This window comes from Charadrius vociferus, unplaced genomic scaffold (genome assembly GCF_000708025.1).
Source record: "Charadrius vociferus isolate BGI_N301 unplaced genomic scaffold, ASM70802v2 scaffold1012, whole genome shotgun sequence".
Lineage (NCBI taxonomy): Eukaryota > Metazoa > Chordata > Aves > Charadriiformes > Charadriidae > Charadrius > Charadrius vociferus.
In genome coordinates, this window is record NW_009647359.1 from 166,487 (window position 1) to 187,966 (window position 21,480).

A 21,480-nucleotide genomic window follows, 5' to 3' on the forward strand; every position below is an offset into this window, starting at 1 on the left:
ATTCCTGCTTTTGGTGATCCTACAAAATGCCAAATATATCATTACTTTCTCAAATACCCTTACTAAACTGGACGTCTCTGCTGTAATTAGCTCAGAAAACTGAGAATAAATGACATATGCTATAAATTACCACATCATTTGTGTTAAAGTGGAGTTAAGCCAATGGCCTGTAGTGTTACTGTAAGCAAAAGAAAGGAAGAAATAACAACAAAAACAAAAAACAATCTGCAAACACTAGTAGGACTCTTAAGTAGGTGAGCAACCAAATGCGTATCATAAATTTGGACTAAGTTGCTATTATTTTCAAGACCATCCAGAGATTTAAGGAATAAACGTTTACATAAATCATACCTGTGCTGCTATCAAGTGCAGCTGCTCTCTTCATGTCAGCTGTTATTGCAAGTTGTCAGGGAACAGTTCTTTTGACTAGGAGATTTTTACAGAAGTGGAATTTGACAAAATGAAGAAAGCTTTTATATTCTGACCTGCTCCTATAGCCACAGCACCACAGAAATATGTTTGATCTGTATAAAAGCACAATTAACTACAACTGTGCTTGGGCAAGCCTCAATTACTTTTTAAAAAAGGCTATAAAGACTATCCCTTAGTTAGAGTTCAGCATATTTATTACACCAATAAACTGAGACCAGATTTGTCATACCAGGATGCTTACTTAAAACCATCTAAAAATTAGCTGCCTAATCCTTTTATTTCATATTAGCCTTTCTTTATCATTAGCATTGATGGAGAGGTTGGGGCATCACAAGTTATTCATCCCGACCTGAGACCGATACCTAAAGTATGTGAAATAAATAACCCTCTAAAGAAGTCTTGCTTTCAGCTGTCAAGACAGGGAGCATAGCCAACTACCTTACACCTGATGCCTAATGTTTAGATGGAGTCATTTGTATCAGATACGGTGGGCTGATCACTGCCACTTTAACAGCATATATATGTGTGTGTGTGTCTTTATGCAACAAAAAATATCTAAGATTAGGTGAGTAAATCTGCATAACTTCCCTGTATTTACTGGAGTAAACATCAAGATGGATTAAAAAGGAGAGAGAGTTAAGTACATCATGGCTGTTTCCTCACTATGCACAGTTTGTTTGCTTTGCAGTTTATGAAACAGGGATGCAAAGATACTCACAGATTGATAGATCTTGATAAGATGACAGAAACAGTCAGAAGGATGCACCCACAGGGACCAGTCTCAAACTGAAAACGAAAAGGACTGGTTTTATTTTGTTTGTTGTGTACATTTTCTGCCCAATCCTAAAGAAACGCAAATCGAACAGAAAGCAGGAAGAATTGTTCTTGTTCATGCTAAAAGTGAATTTGTTGCTCTGTTTGTTAAAGGGCAAGACACGTCCATACAGCATATGAAACAGCATTCGGAAGATATCATGTGAGACTGGTAAACACAGAAAAACTGGCAGCTGAACCATAACAGGTTTAGTATCTTCTCTATACACAGTACCTGGCGAATATTCTGCTGAAGAAACACAATCAGATCTTCATATCTTGTGGCACTATGTAGTATTAGCTGGGAAGAAATGTAAGAAGAAAAAAAAGTAACTGAAACAATAATAACTCATGTTTTATAACGTGAAAGCTGAACTAAATTGGACAAAACTTTAAATCTGACTGGAAAGAACTGAACTAACAAAATTGAATAAAGATCTAATGAAATCTACCTCTTACTGTTGTGACTTGGTATAATATTGCACCTCAGCACTTCATATATTCTGAATTTTTAAATACTGCTTCTTGTTGTTAAGTTTGTTGAACAGACAGTTTGGTTCAATTTTAAGCATTGTTTATGCAATTAAAATTAATTCCTAGAATAAACATAGGAATAGTGCAGCTTTATGAGACATAGAATGGGCAAGTAGCTCAGGAGTTTGTACCTATTTGGTGAGCCATCTATAGCAGGCATGTATCTGAGCACTTCTAATTGTATTCAGAGAATACTCCCATGAATACTCCTGTTTAACATGAAGTTCAGGAGAGTTTACAGATACAGGCCCTTATTTCAACATTGTCTTTGTTTCCATCTTCAGCTTTTGACAGAAATTACAGTCTTGAGAATGCTGTGTGAGGAAAAACCAAGCAGTCTGGATTATATCCCTTTCCATCACATTGGCTACATCCACATGACCTTTGACATGCAGTACTTAGAGGCAGCACGATGGTGTCAGTTCTACTCAGAAACAGCCAGCAGCTTAGAACTATGTTAACATATTAATTAAATAATCTATCTCGTCTCTTGGAAGAGCACGTTGTAGCCAAGGTTTTCTGCTGTATTCACCCTATTTACACAGGTTTTCACTTCCAATTGTTCCCAAACTGTCTGGTTCTGAAAAGTTGTTGACACATCCATTCCTCCATGTAGGAGGCCAGTAATATTTCCTTAAACCACTAAAGCCTGGCTTATGGGATCAGTGTTTGCAAAGCCATTTGAGAGCTTCAGATGGAAATAAAGGCATAACTGGAAAGTTTTTTGCCATTTGGAGCTTCTGGATGAAAAAAAAAAAGGGCAAAGAATTCTGTGTGAGACAAGAAGAAAACACTATCTTTCGGTGCTCATGGCCATACTGGTCAACTTGAAAGGATCTGTGTTCACCTTTACTGCGTACCAGTAAAAGTAGACAGTTTATAAGCTTGAAAGGTAGAGGGAACAAAAAGGACTTCAGAAAGCCCAATTGCCCACAGACACCACGACAAGTCAGAGCCAGACAGACTACAGGACTTTGTTATTTCCTATTGGGTTTTGGATGAAAATAACTAATTTAACATAAAATATTTTAAAACACTAAGAGAGGAATGGAAATCTAATTCATTGTACTAAAATAAGAAAAGCCAGAAAAAGGATATATGGAGAATGTTACTGTGAGTTACACAGAGCCTTACAGTTTCCAAGATTCCATCTGCCTTGTATTTTCCTACGGGAGTGAACTGCTGTCTTCCTGATGGCCTGAAGAGGATATTCAGACAAAACCAAACCTCATGTTAAAAGGAACAAAATGGCATTAAAGAGAAAACAACATGTTATATGAACAATGATGAGTCAAAGATTTTGTATTATTATTTTTAACCCCTTTTTTAAAAAAGCACCTCTTGCATAATAATTTTTTATTACATATTAAACAAACTTTTACCGATAAAGCATATACTTTAGCTGTGCTGTGCCCTCTCAGTCTATTTAATGTGAATTATAAGTTTCTCTACACAGAAAGAGGATAAATATAAGTTTTAGATGCTAATGACACTTTTTATTGGAAAAGAATATTAGAGCAATGACATTAAAACAAGCAGTAGAACATATGTACAATAGCATCACAGATGAAGCATTTTATAGATGCAAAATATAATTTGAAATGTCTTTGAATTTGCTGCTTCTATTTCAGGTTTGAAGAAGAATTTCTGTGCCCAAAAGCTTCTCTGTTATTTTTCAGCTATCTTAGTCTACCTAATAAAAGAAATGACCTATTCTCACAAAACCTGGCTCACTTGAAAATATCGCGTAAGATCCAGTAGAGCCAAAGCTAGCTATCTAAAAGTTACATGTGCTGTGTACAAGCAGCCTAATTGCATAGCATAAACTAAGTAACTAGAAGGCAGCTACAGCAAAAGGAAATTAATCCCAGCCATAACAGAATATCCTGCAATACAAAATTGTTGGAGTAAAATGCTGCATCTGGAAAAATAACTCTTGGTAAAGATTTTGAAGGAATCCTAGCCTAAATGAAAGGATCTTTCACAGCAGTTTCAAAGAATTTGACTATTTTGTCCCAGCTACTGGGACAGCACAAATGACATTTTGCATTTCTCCCTGAGCCATTTTAGACTGCATAAATACATCTTACAAAATTTTAATTTTCTGAACTATGTGCATCTATGAGACACAAGTATAGGAGCATCGTACAATAACTAAAACTGCTTCTCCTACTTACAGTGCCACAATTGCTTTTTCATTGCCTCCCGCACGCCACAGTATGTCTGCAATAGCCATGGTGAGGCATTTGGTCCTGTGAACTTCTGAAGGCTGAAGACAACTGCAGTCCAGGAAATGCAAGAAACACACGAGTACCAAAATGAGCATTGAGAAGCTTACTTAATAGAGGGCAAACTGCCCCAGTTATGGTATAGGCAGATTCATAGCAGGTTTTTAGCTAAAAGAACAAAAGCATTTTTTTTAGAGACTATAGTAATGCCTAATAATGAGGCTCTGGAAAGTTGCCTCAGAAAATTATCATTTAGGTATCTCAGTTCCTTCTATAGTCAAGATAGAGACAACTTGGTTGGCCAACACAAAAAAGTCCTGTAAGTTGAACAGGGCGCTTGTATTGTTACTGACACACCAGGTATAAAGGCACAGTGGAATCTGACCTTTTTCTGAAGATCAAACATCTGAATAAAATGCCATGAAAGCACTCACTGCGCACACAGTATGAACGCTTCTCAGCACTGGACTGAAGGTGATAGGAGGTGATAGGTGATAGGAGGATGTAGTGCTGCTGTTCAGCACCTAAAGAGCTCTAAAGAGAGAGATGTAACTGAAGTCACCACTGAAATATGGGCTTTCTGGAAACATTCTTTGGGGTGGACCACCTTAAATCTTATTTTAGGCATTTAAGAAGGTACCTCGGATGTTACTGAAAATAATCAGATCCGGTGAATAGAGCTGTATCTAGAACAACCTCCTCTTTAGGTTGCCAGTAAAACTCTCGGCACAGTGGGTAGGTCTCTTCTGAAGTCAGAAACAAAACAGAAATTTGAGGGAAGTTCATTCATCTAGGTCAAGTGTTAACAGGAGCGTGTTGCATTTTGGGGGATCTGGATGAGCTTCTGCTGCTCATAGTGATGGTTAAACTGCTGTTATGGGTACTTAAGCTCAGCAATGGTAAGCTTGCTAGCCTGTGTCTGTATCTTCTATGACAATACACGTGTAATACAGGTCAATCTAAGAGATGATATGCACAACTTCCAATTCTAGGAGATGAATACTAAAGATGGTGTCTGATTTATAAGGAATGATTGTTATCGTTAAGAGCAATGGACCAAAATCAAGAAAAGACTAAATTGTGATCAGCAACAGGCACTGATCATACACAGATCTATAATCATACCCTGAAAACTAATCTTCTGAAAGAAAGTGTGGATGCTGTTTCAGAATACATATATTGGTTGGACAACAATAATTGGTTGGACAAAAAAACAGGTAAATGTGCATTAGGGAACAATACTGCATTGGCAAATAACAGACAAGAGAATCTAATCCATCTTTAAATCTGTAATAAATTAGTTTTAATATTCTTCAACAGGATTTTTTAATATATTGAATATGATTTTTAGTTTATAAAGGCCTTCATACTTAATTTATTATTTCTTAACTCTTATATACAAATCTACACCACAACGTTCTTACCTACTACTAAACTTTATCTAAAGTATCATCTGCAATAAACACTATACTTGCATTTTTTTAATAAGGTATGTCTCAAAGTGGTGACCTAAAACATGGTAACCGACCCAGTATTGGTCTGTGCAGCCCCACTGTTTCTGAAACAGTTTCACTTAAATGCTTGGCTTGGAAATTACACAATGATTTGCAAAACTATGGAATGTTTACAGTAGTCTATATGTCCCAAACAGGAAAGCAACACTGTCAACACATTTCCTACAAACTGTACTTTGTGAAGTCTTCTAATACCTCCTGTTACTCTGATTTCCAAGATGTGAATGGAGAAATAAAGGACTATGAGGCCAAAAGTCATATAAGGGAAAACTGGTAGATTTAAGAATAAAATCCAACATCTATGAGCCTGAAGAAGTGGACAACAGATCCACGCCCCTGGGAGGCTCAGAACTGGAATTTTCTCTAGTGGCTTCAAGAATGGCAGTCTTTGAAATTCAGATATTATCAGCCTTATAGTGTTACCAGCATGGGAGATGATGTCAAAACCTGTTCCCAGAACTTGAGTAAAAGATCTAATAATTCAAAAGACTAAACAAGAAACACCAAACATCAAAAAATTAAACAGACTTTCAAGTTCAATGTCTGCCTTGAATATAATGTTCATTTAGAGAATGCTTCCCTCTCTGAAGGATGTGAGATATGGGAAATAATTGGTGAGAGTTTTCAAGTAAAGAAAATAGAATCACAACTTTCTCTTATCTCTGCCTGTGTTCTAATACAGACACTCAGGAATTTATGGGAAGCATAGCAACTAATTTGTGTGTCTGAGAGAGGCAGCGGAGTAAGGAGACATGATAATTATTTCTTGAATGTCGAAGAAGCCTGAAGTGAGACACTTATTGTGAAGTGACTAATAATTTGAAAACTCAGGTTAGAATTAGAAAGGAATATTAATCCTCTCATTTCAAGCTCTGAGACTTCTCTTTCTTTCTGCCTGACTAAGAGTTTCTGCCCATGGCAAACACATCATAAGAAAAATATGTTTATCTCATGAATAAAACAGTCCATCTTGCTATTCATTTTTAGGAGCCTGGAGGCTTTTAGCATTTCTGTGCATAAAGACGAAGAGCTCACCAGCTAACCTGAAATTCCTTGGAGACTTTCTGCATACTTCAGCAGCATTTTTCATATACAAAATACGTAAAAACAAAATCTTTTAGCTGGATGGGAAAAAAAGGAGAGGCAAATATTGCCAAGTAAACAGGATAGGTTGCAGCTGGCATGAGTTGGGACACTTATAGTTTAAACAATCTGGCCTCAATCCACTTATTTGGATGCCACACAATTTTATGACATTTACAATCACTGAACCATGTTGAAAGAGGAAAAGGTTAACATCTCTATTTTTACTAAGGATGACCCAAGACTCAAAGGGACCAAGGAGCCGATGATCAAAGGCTATACTCCAAGCCGAAACAAATTCTTGGTGTTCACAACCAGAAATAATTCTTCAGTGAATTCTGTGGAGATTCTTTCTCATAGAATCTAAATAAGTACAGATTTTCTTCCACAGAAGTTTCTGATTTTTTTCTTTTATGTGGACAGAAGCCTCATTCTGCCTTGAAAAGTCTACTCTCATTATAATCTAAATGAGAATACTAAAGTTTTGCTAGCTAATTTTTGCACTTTTAAAAATTGTGCTCTGAACAGCAGGCTCTTGGTATGACTTACAGACTGAAAGAACTGAACGGAAGAAGAAAAAAGCTAAACTGCATAACATACAATTACCTTGACATTACACTCTGCACACATATTATACCACCGTCCCTATCTCTTTATCAGTCCATGCTAATTGCCTTAAGTGACTTCAAGGAACAGGCAACTTTCAAGTGATGAATTCATAGCATCTTGTTTATTTGGCTCTTGTCTTGGGGTCCGCAAGCAATCAGTGCCAATAATAGCTGGCAACAGCAATAGTAGTAGTAACAGTAAAACTTTCAGTATTGTATTTAGACTCTAAGCCTGTTTTTTAACATTTCTAATGGCTTACTAGGTGTATGGTACCAGGACTGCTTACCCACTAGTACTCCTGGACCTGGGCACCTGTGTGGACCCTCTAGGGCCTGGTAATCCTTTAATTAACTCTCAACTCCCATCCTGGGTGCTGAAGACAAATAACGATGTTCTACAAGTGCCTTTTTCTCTCCGTTATTGATGAAAACAGCCCAAATAATGAATTTACATTAAGTGCCAGTCAGACAAAATTAAGGAAAATCAACAGAGACCCTGTCACTTTCCTAAACAGTTCAAAGCAGAAAAGTGTATATTTAAGGTCAAATTTTTATACATGATGAACATTTTTACATTGTAAGGTAATGAACTTCAAGAAAAATCTCAGCATGAAAGCTTTTTTCTGACTAAACTGGGGTCAGTGTATCACCCACAAATAGCACAAGGCAGTGGCAGGGTAAACCAGTAAAATACCGTTACCCCTATTCAACAAACTGTACCTATAAAGCACAGGAAAGCTTTGCGAGATTTCTCTTTTGTAACGCATTTAAGTTCTTATGGAAAACAAAAGGCGAATACAAGTCTGGCAATAAAGAAATTTTGTAGACATTATTTTCCAGCCTTTCATTAAATAAGTTCTGTTCCTTCAAGCAAAGTGACAACTACGTTAATATTACAGCAGTCCAAGCAATTTTCCTTGACACTAGCAATACTTAACAATATTCCATTTAAGTAAGTAGAAAATACAGACACAGAATTTAAATTCAAATTCTATTAAGGAGTTTAAATGTGAAAGATCAAACACAGTAGCAAGGAAAAAAAATAGCTATAACTCTAATATTTTACTCTCCCTGGGATTCTTAGTGTCAAAAACTGCATGAATTTCACAGTCTTTCAAGCTCTGATTGCATTTCCTTTGAAATCACATCTCCATGGGATCTCAAGGTTAAATAATTTTCATTGGCCTCAATTCAAGCCGTTCAATTTTTTAGAGGTTCTTGGGTTAATCACAAGCAAGTAATTATACAAATAAAACACCAGCCTCTAAATTCCCACAGTTGAAAGGGAAGTAAATACAAGTAAATCATATGTTACTTTCTTTCTCTCTCTGAGACAAAGAGAAGTTCAATAAGTTCAAACTCAAAAGGCTCCTGAGTGGCTGCTGCAAAGAAAAAAATTTTTTACTTCTGTATGGAAAGCATTTCTGATGTCAATTGCTGACTTACCGAGTGTCTTTATTCCTGTTACTGTCTGCAAAAATAAGCTGTTGTAGGACACAAGCTTGAACTGCAGCCAGAACTCCACATGGGCCACCCTGAGGGGAATAACGGGACACTCCATGAACAAAATAATTTGCACTGTTTGATGCTGGTGAAAACTTTTGCAAGCCATGTGCTTCCATTCAGGCTTAGGCCATTCTTTCATCTCTCTCTTTCCATCCACGACTTTGTAGTGCTCTCTGCTGTTCTATTTTTTTGCAAGCCAACCAAAATCAGTGTTACTAACTGGTATTGTGTTTCCCACCTACTTTTCCTGAAAATGCCTAGACATCTATAACATCAAAGGAAAGGTTTTTTTAAATCTCTTCTAAGATTATGCAAACAAATACAGATCTAGATTAGAACAGATATCATGAAAAAAAAATTCACTATGAGGGTGGTGAGGCACTGGAACAAATTGCCCAGAGAAGCTGTGGCTGCCCCATCCCTGGAGGGGTTCAAGGTCAGGTTGGATGGGGCTTGGAGCAACCTGGGCTGGTGGGAGGTGTCCCTGCCCATGGGAGGGGGGTTGGAACTAGATGATCTTTAAGGTCCCTTCCAACCCAAACCATTCTATGATTCTGTGATGATCTAAACCAACATCCCATATCAGTGTTAGCTTTGTCCACCCAGGTAAAATTAGAAAAACAATGAGGGTAAGAAAGCATGGATCACCCAGCAGGTTTTCTGGAGAGTCTGTGTTCTGATTTTAACCTGTGCCAAAGCTACGCTGCTGTCACTCTCCATAGCATGAGATTAACCCAGGATTGCACCACTATCATATACTACAGTTGCACCCCTGATTTCCTCTGTAGATCACGACCAGGCTGTGATGATTCAGTTTAGGACCTGTCAAACTCCTCTCAAAACCCTGGAGGAGAATGAAAAGTGCAGCCAGCATTGCTACTTTCAAATAGCAATGTGACCAAAGTGATCGGTTCAATTCTCAGGTTGTCCTAAGTACAGCATCAAGCCAAAGGAAATGGGACCTTGCACAGTACGCAACCTAGAAAATAAAGGTTCTGTAATCAGGAAACAGCTTAGATATTGGTACCTTCCATTTTCTCATTTATATTACACACACACAATCTCTCGATTATATACTTACATAACTAATGAGTGAATTGTCTGAAATACATTAAGGAAAAAAGTAAGGTTTATTTCAATCCACCAGGGAAAGCCTCCCAGTCAAAAAAATTATAGGAACCATTCTAAGTATCTTCTTATAGCACCACAGAAACTTAACATAGGAGAGAATTAAACGATTGTTTCAGCTGAAATGAATTTTGGAAGTGAGGAGGAACATATTATCTCTCTGAAATAAACACATCTAAGTAGAACAGTCTGGTGCTCCTGTTGAGGAATTTACAGTGCGGAATTTAATGGCCAGTGATTTGCTAGAAGTGATGAGGGATCCTTTCTCTAGCAACAGGGTGTGGAAACACCAAAGAAACAACACATTTTCTGTGGACCAGTGAACATTAATGCCATGGCTCCTTTTAGAGTTTAAATTAACATTTAATATCTTTTTTCCGCTAGGTTTTATTTAAACATAAGCAGCTTTCTTCTGAGATCTTCACCCTAATGAAATATTTAACTAGACAAGGTAAGTTAATTAAACATCTTAATGACATGTTTATTAGCCACTGTCCTTGCCCCAAAGCCTCTCTTCCTCTCATTTCTGTATAGTACGCAATGGTCTGCTTCTCTCAGGCCAAATAAAGATTTTCTGCATCAGCGCAGAAGCCTGATGAGTCTTTTGTAAGGAGGAGTCTACTCCTTCCCTAGTCTTTACTGAAGTCCTCAGATCCTTGCTTTTAATAGACGAGACCTGGTGCACGGATATCACAGAAGCGTATGTACAGAGTCACAGGGCAGAGACAAAAGCACTAAGCTGCAGCTGAGGAGGATGCATTTTTATAATGGACCTGTTTGGTTTTGGAGGCAGCTACACATCCTGTGCCCTTGCATGTCTGAGTCTGAGAAAGCAGGCTGACCAACTGCATCTGGCATACGGAGCAGAAGCACTGCAGTCTCAGTCTGTAAGAGTCAGATGCCCAGGCAAGGCTGACAAGACAGACACCAGATGAGTGAGTCTCCCACTGAACACCCTAGACCAGAGAGATCTTTGTAAGCACCAAAAATTTCTATGGGTTGTGTCCAGGCTCACCCTAGTCATGGCATGGTGGTTTTACCAGCTCTGGTCATCACAGGGAGCTGGCGGGGACTTCAGAAAGGGCCACTTGGTAGATGATGCCTAGAAACTGGTGAAAACCTTGGTTTAGGGAGGAGCTGGCATCTCGTGGCTGCAGTCCAGAATTACAGAAACATGGCTGCAAAAGGGTCCCACCAGCAGTCCCCAGTGATGCTGCCGAGGCATTTTCTCCCTTTTATTTCAGGAATGAGCCTCAGCATGTGACCTCCATATCTTTAAGAGGCAAAAATCTCCTTGTGATTTCCCAGGCACTGCAGGTAATTCTTGCTACATCCCCCCATTTTGAGATAGATCAAGCTCCATCTTAAACTTGTTAAATATTGCCCCTACATATCCCTTTTCTCTTAAACTCCACTCTTGATTTATGTCCTTTTACTCTTTTGCCACTACTAGCTTTCAGCTGAAGCGGTTTGTCTTCCTCCCTACAAATAATTCCCCTCACACACACACACATGCACACTTTCTGTAGCTACTTTTAAGTTTTCCTCAGAAATATTCCATCCATCTCAAGTCTCCCAGCAAGACTTGACAAGGTGACATCATCCAGTGGTAACCAGAGAAGTTAAAGAAAGAGAAGAGTCTTTAGAAGACTTTTTTTTACTGCTAAAACACACAGCCTTTGTAAACTCAGTGTAAAAAGCAAAGATCACTTTTTTTTTTTTAAGGAAGTAATTTACAGTACCTTTTTTTGCACAATGCCATATTTTAACTGAGGTATGTTATTAAATGTAAAACTCTGTATTTTCCATTCTTCACTGAAGCAACAAAGACTGGAGCCAAACAAAAGATTCTTTAATTCCTATTAAAAAAAAAAGGAAAGAAAAAAGTTCTCATTTTAAAAACAAATCCAAAACACAGGTATGTTTTCTTGCAGTAATTTGTAGAAAAGAAAGGAGGAGTGTGGAAAGGTAATGACTAATTCACTACAGCCACCCTTTTCTGTTTTATATATACTGTAAATAGCAACATTCCAATGAAACCGAGCAATTTTTTCCTTTTCCTGCAGTATTCCTTCAACTCATAATGCTGTGTGCTGCTCAGCACAGGAAACTGTTCATGCAGATCGTCTGGGGCAGAGTTTCCCATGAAAGCATGACAGAATATTGCCTTAAATTTAACAGCTAGAAGGGCAACGCTTACTAATGCTTACATGAGGGAGAAAAGGACCCCGCTGGGCACGTATGGAGAAAAGGCAGACTGTTTTGCCTGTCAAAGTTCCTAGTATGAGATAAATGTTACTCAGATGCTTGACTGATGGCATATCATCATATGCCAAATTCAGATCTTGGCCCTGAACAACTGCAGACCACTATTATTCAGCAATAGCTGAACTGAAGAAATTGCGTTCATGCTAAAGTAAAGCTGAGTAAATAAGAACAGACTGCTCCGTGTTTGCATAGTTACGCCGGCCTCTTTGATCTAGAAATGAAATTGGAAGATACTCATTATCTTTTCTCTGGTTTTTTTCCCCCTCTGTCTGAATGGGAAGAAAAATATTAAAAGTATTTAATGGTTCCATGTCTGCTTCAAACATGGAAGATACGCAAGGGAGAAACAGTGATAGGGGAATAATAAACTTGTTCTGAACCACTGTCAAATTTAAAGGACTGGAGAACAAGTACATGAGTAACTGACTAGAGGCATCAAGAAAATAATACAAGCTTCATTAATTAAAGCTATTATCTGTTCTCCAAGTGCATTTTGGCATGCTCTTCTGGTATCTTTCTGAATTATGGACAGGCATCCCTATATTAATTTTTCACCTGAATACCAAATAAGGAATATACTCAGGAATGAATACAGCACATGTTAAATCCCACGCAAACATGCAAGAGAGGAATCCATTGCAGCTTTGGCTAACTTAACTGAAATAACATTCTCACACACCTATTTGAATATACCATCATAGTCTTACTTTTGCAAGAGAAATATCAATTGGTTTTGATACTACTTGAAGCATATGCAGTGTTGAAAGATACGGGTTCTTACTAACTTCTCCGGTTGTTTCTTCTTCTTCAACATCAACTGAAAGAAAAAAAAACAAAAACATATAATGCGTTGAATGAAACAAATTGATTCCCCAGAAGGCTTAGTGCCAGGGGGTCATCAATACGACAATTAACGTTTTCTTGTCATCCTTCTTTATGAAAAAGAAAATACAGTTTCAGCCAGCAAGGACAGATAGAAAATACATCAGCCACTCCTTTTTTGATTACTTCTTAATGACTCCTTTACACAGTCTCATCCAAGAAGTTAATAGCAAGTGCAATTACTTTGAATCACCTAAGAGGTACAAAAGAAGGGACTCGCACGTATTTGGTTACAGCTGCTCTGATGAATACAATGGCAAAAGCCAAACTGACGCGTGGCATAACTTACCTAATTCTAGGACATCTTTCATCTGGTCTTCTTTAGAGCAAGTGGATGTTGGAGATTTCCTACATTAAAATTAATCAAAAAATGAATGACCAAATGTTCACTTTAAATGAGAGAAGTTGTTTGATAAACAAGAAGAAATATGGAGTATGCCCACACAAAGATTTAATGTTGTGTATGTGTGTGTATATATACATATATATATGGGGGAGTGGGGAGAGAGATAATAAAAGATGCAGATAGATAAACATATTCAATGGCTTTCACCTTTAGCTTTTAAAATGTTCTATACAAAGGAGCTCCGTCTCAGTAATACTTTTATATAAAGAAATAAATGGTGATTGAGCAAAAACTTTTTTAGTTTTTCAGGAGTTCATCATGAAAAGCAGCCAACACAGAGCAATACACTGCAATTGATTTAGGATTTCAGTCCTATTTCAACACCAGTTTCATTTCATTTGTATGATTTCAGTATACAGCAGGTCCTGCAAGCTCATACACAGGGGCAGATTTTATACTGACCTGAAGTTTAAGTGATGATATTCACGCATATGTGACTGCCTCTCTGTTTGAAGGGTCGGGACATAAAATAAAATTTACATCCCTGATGGGGATCAGGATGAGGCTCAAGTTAGTCATTAAATCACTTGAAATATCTAAATAATATAAGTGGGAATAGGTGTTAGACTGGCTGCCTTCAGCAGGTTAATCTTTTAATCCACTAACAAGTACAAGTTGTTCAACTGCCCTTGTGATTTAATTGTGTATTACATACATAACAGGTTAAGAACTCATATAAACAACTACTAAAAGGACTAAACATTTAAACTTGGCTGTGAAGTCACAGCTTAAGTAGAATGCTAGATTTTTGGAGGTGAGATGAATTTATTCTTCCTGTTGAATTCATACCAAAACGAATTCAGAACCAAGGAAAAGTTTCAAATAACTACTGTAAAAAGTCAGGGGTTTTTTTTGTGGGTTTTGGGTTTTTTTTTCAAAAGAGCAATACTGCATCATTGGCCTTCGCTTTGGAAAAAAGGTATTGCACTGACAGTCCTTTCAAAAATAGTATGGAATAATTTCCTCAGCAACATTCTTTGTATGTACGACATTATTATAGCAACAACTGCTGTCATATCACATACTTTCCATTAACTTAATTTCCTTTTTTAGTGTGTGAAAGATGAATAACAACAGAACACAGACATATCACACTGAGGACTTTTCCAGTTTGAAAGCATTTTGGCACCTTTCTTGATTATAGTCTTTGATACTATAAGAAAAGAAACACTTATTTTTTTCCTCTCTAAAGTTAAAGGATTTATGCAATGAAATGTGGATGTCCAAAATTCAGAAAAGATAGAATGGAAATGAATCACACATGTTACTACAGACATGAGGGAAAAATAAATAGAATGCTCAGCAGGTCAATATGAACAAGAGGACTGAGAGCAAATTTGTGTAGCGGCATAAGTAATATTGAGCTCTCAGTGAATATAACAATACTTTTAATGTGATATACAGTTTAATATTGTTGACTTAAATAGTTCAAAATACAATCAGATCTCTCCTTGTTTTTTGCTAATACTGAATTTCAGCTGAGATTTCTTTCTGCTGGCTAATGCTAGTATTTTCATCTCTCCTGGTCACAGCAAGGGGCTCAATGACACTAAACTTGCCAATGAAATGTTTTTCAGCCAAGTACTCATGTCATTTAACTGCACTTAGACATAACCACAGTCCACACTTTTGTTTTGACTGAGATTGCACACTATTGTCTATTGTTTCCTAGAGAATAATGTGTTTCTTCCTAGGCCAACCCATTTTGATCTAGTTTTGCAAAAACAGAGCTCTTAACACTTAAGAATGCAGCACGACAGGTTACAGCATCCTATGTGGCCTCAGTTGCTGCTTCAGAAGGGCTTGGGTCTGTACCATATCTCCTAGCTATGTTAGAAGTCGTGGATACCACAGAGTCTCAAATAGCCTATGCCTGTGTTTAGGTACGTAGATCACTCCCTACATCAAATTAGCACCCTCAATTCATTGCTGTCCCAAACACTTCTTGGTAGCGTTCCATCTGATAAGAACTATAAATGAAAATAAAGTCAACTATGGTACAATTCATATATAGCTCACCTGGCACCAGTTTTTGTAACATTATTGCTTTCTGGAAAGTCTAAAAGATTTTGGTTCTACACCCATTCCAGGAAGAACCAAGCCCGGGATGCAAAGTGCTTTGCGTTCTCAAGGCACAAGGAAATTCCCATCAAGCTGAGGAAAAGTGCTGACATCAAAGATTGATGTAGGGTGTTTTCTGGTTAAGTGGGGTATTTTTGCAGGTGTAGGGTCCCTCCTTAAGGGGAACTTGTGTTTCTCAAAACACTGTCAGGACATTTATTGCAATTTCCATTTCAGCAGATGGTTACTGTTCCAGGAAAATTTATTGTACACGTAACACCATACAGTTAGAATACTTAGGAAGGGGGAAGTCATCCGTCATGGCAGAAAAATGGGACAGGAAAAAAATACGTTTCATTATAAACATACTATACAGTACTTTCTCTAAATATTTGAACATTCCTATCTGATCTTCATGCATTGCAGAAAACTGAATTTACGCAAAATAGCTGAACTCGCAGAGAAAGCACTTCTCGGCACAATAATACATGTACATTCCACTATTTCCTATTTATACTACCATACACAAGAGGTCAAATAAACAAAGGGGCTTAAAAAATAAACACTGATAACCAGCGGCTTTAAGGTGACTGTGTTGGTAAAACTTATTTTCACTGCCTGATTACAACAGCTTTTCTACTGGACATATATCTTTTCTGCATAATAATTTAGTGTCAGAAGGATGCTTGGAAGTCCCAATGCCATCCTACAGTCTTCTGCTGTTATGCCACATGCAGATATACACGACATTCTTAGGACAGTAAGATCTGGAGAGTAGGTAAGAAAATAATTAGACTTTGTTACTATTTGCAAAAGGGTAAACAAGGTCATTATATGCGAAGCCACTTGCCACTGCTTTGGGGCAAAATAATAAAAACAGAATTACTAAAAGATATTGTAAAGGTGCAAAGGAAATTATCATAAACAAAACCAGGCAATACACTTCTATGGGAAAAAGACCTTGTCAAGAAAATTTAATATAAATACTTCCATGCTTGCAAGTCTGGTAACAGAGCTCATACACTTAATTTCTCCAAACTTCCTTTTTAGTTAAGACCTAAATCTGATTTGATTGGTGCATTAGCGGTATGAAAAATTAATTAATGAACAGATGGTTCATTGACAGATATAAAAAAGGTAAACTAAAAACTTGTCATTGGTCATTTCTAATAATCTCACACAAGAATATGTGTTTGCCCTGCTGAATTTTATTTACTGTAGTGACAATTCAGGAGAAAACTACACCTTTGCTGGGAAGGTTTGTATCTGAAAAAAAATATGATTATAATTACGGGCTGAGGTACAAGACGGTTTACGGCATTATGAGTTGGGCTCACCTGAACAAGAATGCTTCCTCATAGGCAACGAACAAATATTTATCTCCAGCTATAAAACCAGGCCTACGGTAATAGAAGCGTAGCTCCTTTATTCATACTGTACTCCATCAAAGATTTTTCAGTGCAACACCCCCAGACTGGATTTTTCAAGGAGCACAGCACCACTGGTGTGAACTGACCATTACATTCAGCAACTCCAAACAGTCGCCAGCAAAATAAACAAGTATCAGTAAAATAAAACAGGGAGCTAAAATTCCATTAAATGATTCTTACAAGACACCAGCTAAGAGACACTCCGTAAAGCATTGAGAAGGGTTCCTAGACTTCAACACGCGATCAGTTCACATCGCTGGAGGTGAATACAACCCTCCATTCTCTGCCTGGTTTTGGCCTTCAACTTTTAGGCCATTTATTTTTAAGGATGTGGAATTTTCATGGCCGTACATTCCCTGTCAGAAACCCCAGATTTTCAAAAGTCCAAACCACTGTTACCTGACAGATTTTAGCAAAACAAATTATCTTCCTGAAAGCTAATATCAAATGTTAAATTGGAAGAAGACAGGAGCTTACATTGAGGAGTGGGGTAGTTCTCTTACCTCATTTATTACAAAAAAAGGTGAATACAGGTAACAGCCTATTGGTAAGGACACATTCTGCAGAGAGAAATTTTACCTCCTGGTGAATTAATCTTAGGTAGAATGACACATAGGGGGACAAAAATTCCTTGTGTTACCTGCAAACATCTCATTGTTTTTAAGATGCAGGTAACTTCTTATGCTGCTCCCTACTGTGCTCCCCCCAATGCTCATATGCAGACACAGTGAAAGGAAACGGTGTGAAGATCTACCAGCAAAACGGGATGTATACTGTCTGTTCTTGCCTTACATTTGAGAAAACCTGGAGTCCCTCTGTGTTTGCGTGAACAAGGCAAATTCTCAATTGACTGAATGCATTTTAGGCAATGAGCTGGACATTTCCAGTTTTACGTCCTTTCCAAAAATAAAGAAATGATACAGAAGCCATTTGCCATTTCCAGTAATTGCAAAGTGCTTCTTCCTATGGAGTGCTGGAAAAATACTAAAAGGGCAAATGGCAGCACACACAGATGTTATGTCGAAGGCTCTGATGCCATAAATCCATTGGCACAAAACAAAAGTCACAACAGTTACTTTTATTTTAGGTTCTTTTTTTTCCGGTCCAAGCATTATGTTATAATAGGTCTTACGCAACTCCAGATACTTGAAGGTTTTCACTACTGAGCGATTTGGCAACTACAGTCTCTCTCTCTCTCTTTTTGTATATGGACTATTTGTATATGGACTATTAAATCCATATTCCCCAAAGATGTCTCCAGTTTGTTTTACAGCCACCATTCTTCTGATTGCCAACTGCTAGAATCAAATAAAGACTTATTCCCCAGCTGGCAGCTCAGCACACTCCAGGAGGGTTTGGTTGGTCTCTCAGGGAAGATGCCGACCGCACTATTCTTACTGTGCTTCCTGCCTACAAAGCCACACCGAAGCATTAACGAAAGCTTGAGATGATGCCATGTGCTTCTTCGTGTGGCTTAAGGACAATGCCTGAATCACAAACAGACAAAGATGGAAGGAAACATGAAAAGGTAATTTACTGTTAGGCTGTTCCAACTCTGCATTCCTTTCCATTCTTTTATCTGAAATGTTGCACTTTGACTAAACTCCTGTTTCCTAGAAATGCCACCATTGCCCAATACATCCTCTTCCTCTCACAGTGGGAAAAATTTAATGAATTCCTCAGACGTTGCTCATACACGCTGCATGTCATTAAATACTGAAATCAGTTGAGGTTTTCTGACTGATTTTAAACAGGCTCTATTTTATAACAATATGGCTGTCTGAGCTCAGACCTCATTTCACACAATAGGCTATCAAGGTGATTAGTACTTTTAGGAACTGTTCAGCATCTCACAGGATCAAAACATTATTACTTACAAAATGACAGATATTATTTTAGACAAAGCAATCTCATCTGACATGCCAATTTTGTATGTAACAGTGAAGTATGACTGCCCACTGGGCAAACACTACAGACTTTAAAACATTCACTATTCCTAGAAAACCTATTTTTACATCAAAATGCATAGTAGAAAAAAACAGAGCCAATCATAACTGTTGAGTAAATAATGTACATTACATAACTTTGCTGGAATTATTTTTCCTTTGAGTTGGAAATTTAATTTCATTTAAACAATACAATTAAAACTGGAATGTTGATTAGTATTCTTTATGAAATCTGACATTCATATATTACCCTTCATTAGGCACTGTATTTTCCTGTTTCAGTGACAGCCCGTATTCAAACGAGGACAGCTGCTTCGGCTGTTTTATTTCTGTCACGAGTTCAGAATCACAGAATAGTTGGGGTTGGAAGGGACCTCTGGAGCTCATCTAGTCCAACCCTCTGCTCGGAGCAGGTTCAGCTACAGCAAGTTACTCAAGGCCATGTCCAGTCATATTTTGAGTATCTCCAAGGACAGAGACACCACAGACTCCCTAAGCAACCTCTTCCAGAATTTCCACCCTCAGAGGAAAAGTTCCTTGATCACTTGTGTCAGGAAGATGACCTCTAGAAGTCATCTGGTCCAACCCCCTTGCTCAAGGGAGGGTTGATCCCACCTCATCAGTGCAGTCCAGAAACCTCCTGGATTGCTTGTGCTCCGCATTGTTGCTTATACTGACGAATGGACTGTCAAATCCTCCTCTGGACTTGCTCAGCAATTCATCCTGGCTTGTATAAGCAATAGTGTGGTGAGCAGGACTAGGGAGGTGATCGTCTCCCTGTACTCGGCACTGATAAAGCCCCACCTCAAACACTGTTCAGTTTTGGGCCTCTCATACAAAAGACACTGAGGTTCTGGAGTGAGTCCAGAGAAAGGCAACAAAGCTGGTGAGGGGTTTGGAGCACAAGTCTTCTGAGGAGCAGCTGAGAGAACTGGGATTGTTCAGCATGAAGAAAAGGAGGCTGAGGGGAGACCTTACCGCTCTCTGCAACTACCTGAAAGGAGGGTGTAGCCAGGTGGGGGTCGGTCTCTTCTCCCAAGTATCAAGTGGTAGGACAAGAGGAAATGGCCTCAAGTTGCACCAGGGGAGGTTTAGGATGTATATTAGGAAAAATTTCTTCACCGAAAGGGTTATCAAACATTGGGACAGGCTGTCCAGGGAAGTGGTGGAGTCGCCATCCCTGGAGGTATTTAAAAGACAAGTAGACATGGTGCTGAGGGACATGGTTTAGTGGTGGTTTTGGCACTGTTAAGTTGATGGTTGGACTCAATGATCTTAAAGGTCCCTTCCAACCTAGACGATTCTATGATTCGATCATGGCCAACATTCTCTGCCGATGTTCTAATGTAAATCAGCACAGCTTGTGCCCAGGAATGATGCAGGGTAAAAATATGAGAGAGGATCTTGGCAGTTTTAGGCATTCAGTCATGTATAACTGACAGGTATAGGCTTGGTCCTCGCATAGAAAATAAGCTGGTTTATTCCCTTTAATAACAGAAAGCATGAATATTAATCCTTTAAGGACCATAACACTTTCGAAATATTATTTTGAAAGTCTCAGATATCTAAAAGAAGGGAAAAGGGAAAAGGCTGGAGTTTTGAGTAACAGAATGGATTCACCTGTACTGGTCTTCATTCAGGATGAAGAAAGCCATAGGAGGTTCAGAAAGCAAAGTCAAATCATTCACTACTTGTCAGTCTTACATAGAAATGCAGGGAGTTGAAGGGATGTATCTTTTCTATCAATAAATAGGAACACATATTGCCTTAACACAGAAGATTAGACTGACTTCATAATTATACTATAAAGGCCATTTTGGAGGAAAACACACTGAAACACCAGGGAGACAGTTTGCATTCAATGTGCTTTAAAATTAAAGAAAGAAGGTATGTGCCTGTGACAAACTCCAATGACAAATGTACTATTGTGATTTTATAATGCTGAGAATCATGGCATGAGCCACAAGTGATGGTTCTTACCCTGCATTAGTGAGAGTCACAGTGCAACAAAGTTAGAGCAGTTTTTAAATACATGAAAGAAATATAAAACAATAAAACCTAACAGAAAAACAACGGCAAAATTTCAGAGCAGGGAAGATAAAAACACAAGCAGATGATACAAGCTTTAGAAAAAAAATGCCTAAATGAGGATTAAAAATATTTCAAAGTATTTCAACAGAGGCAAATATATAGCAAGGAACAGAAAGAGCAGTCAAAAATCAACTTCAGCTATGGATAACAGGGCAGAAAAAAGCAACTTCAAAGTGAATATAAGGGGAAAAATCCTACAACTAAGAACTGTTAGAGACTGGAATATATTCTCAGGGGAGAGGTGTCGCTTGAGTCATTTAAGGCTGGACGAGACAAAACCCTGGAAAAAGTATTACAGCAAATACATATACATAGTAATGAATAAACCGCCATAGAAACAAATGACCTTATAAGGTCTTTTCCATCTGTAATTTCTAAGATTCTATGAAATATGAGTAATGTTCCACTAAGGAACTTGGTATCTACAGCAATTCACCAACCCTGCCCTATTTGTGTTAGAATGCAGAGCACTGCTAGAAAAAGGCTTATTACCAAATAATGAGTGATATTTTGGGAACCACTAAAGAGTGCACAGCTAAGGGGAACTCAG

The 21,480-nt window shown here is 38.0% G+C and overlaps 1 protein-coding gene across 1 annotated transcript in view; it reads right to left on the minus strand.

Moving 5' to 3' along the window:
- Positions 1-21,480, minus strand: part of FAM188B (family with sequence similarity 188, member B) — a 77,315-nt gene that overhangs the window by 38,883 nt on the left and 16,952 nt on the right. The window contains exons 6-13 of the mRNA XM_009880115.1: positions 13,286-13,344; positions 12,822-12,931; positions 11,589-11,705; positions 8,659-8,747; positions 3,957-4,058; positions 2,914-2,977; positions 1,481-1,546; positions 1,151-1,218 (exon numbers count right to left, since the gene is read on the minus strand). Coding sequence (XP_009878417.1) covers positions 1,151-1,218; positions 1,481-1,546; positions 2,914-2,977; positions 3,957-4,058; positions 8,659-8,747; positions 11,589-11,705; positions 12,822-12,931; positions 13,286-13,344 — 675 coding nt within the window. The remainder of the gene's footprint in view (positions 1-1,150; positions 1,219-1,480; positions 1,547-2,913; positions 2,978-3,956; positions 4,059-8,658; positions 8,748-11,588; positions 11,706-12,821; positions 12,932-13,285; positions 13,345-21,480) is intronic.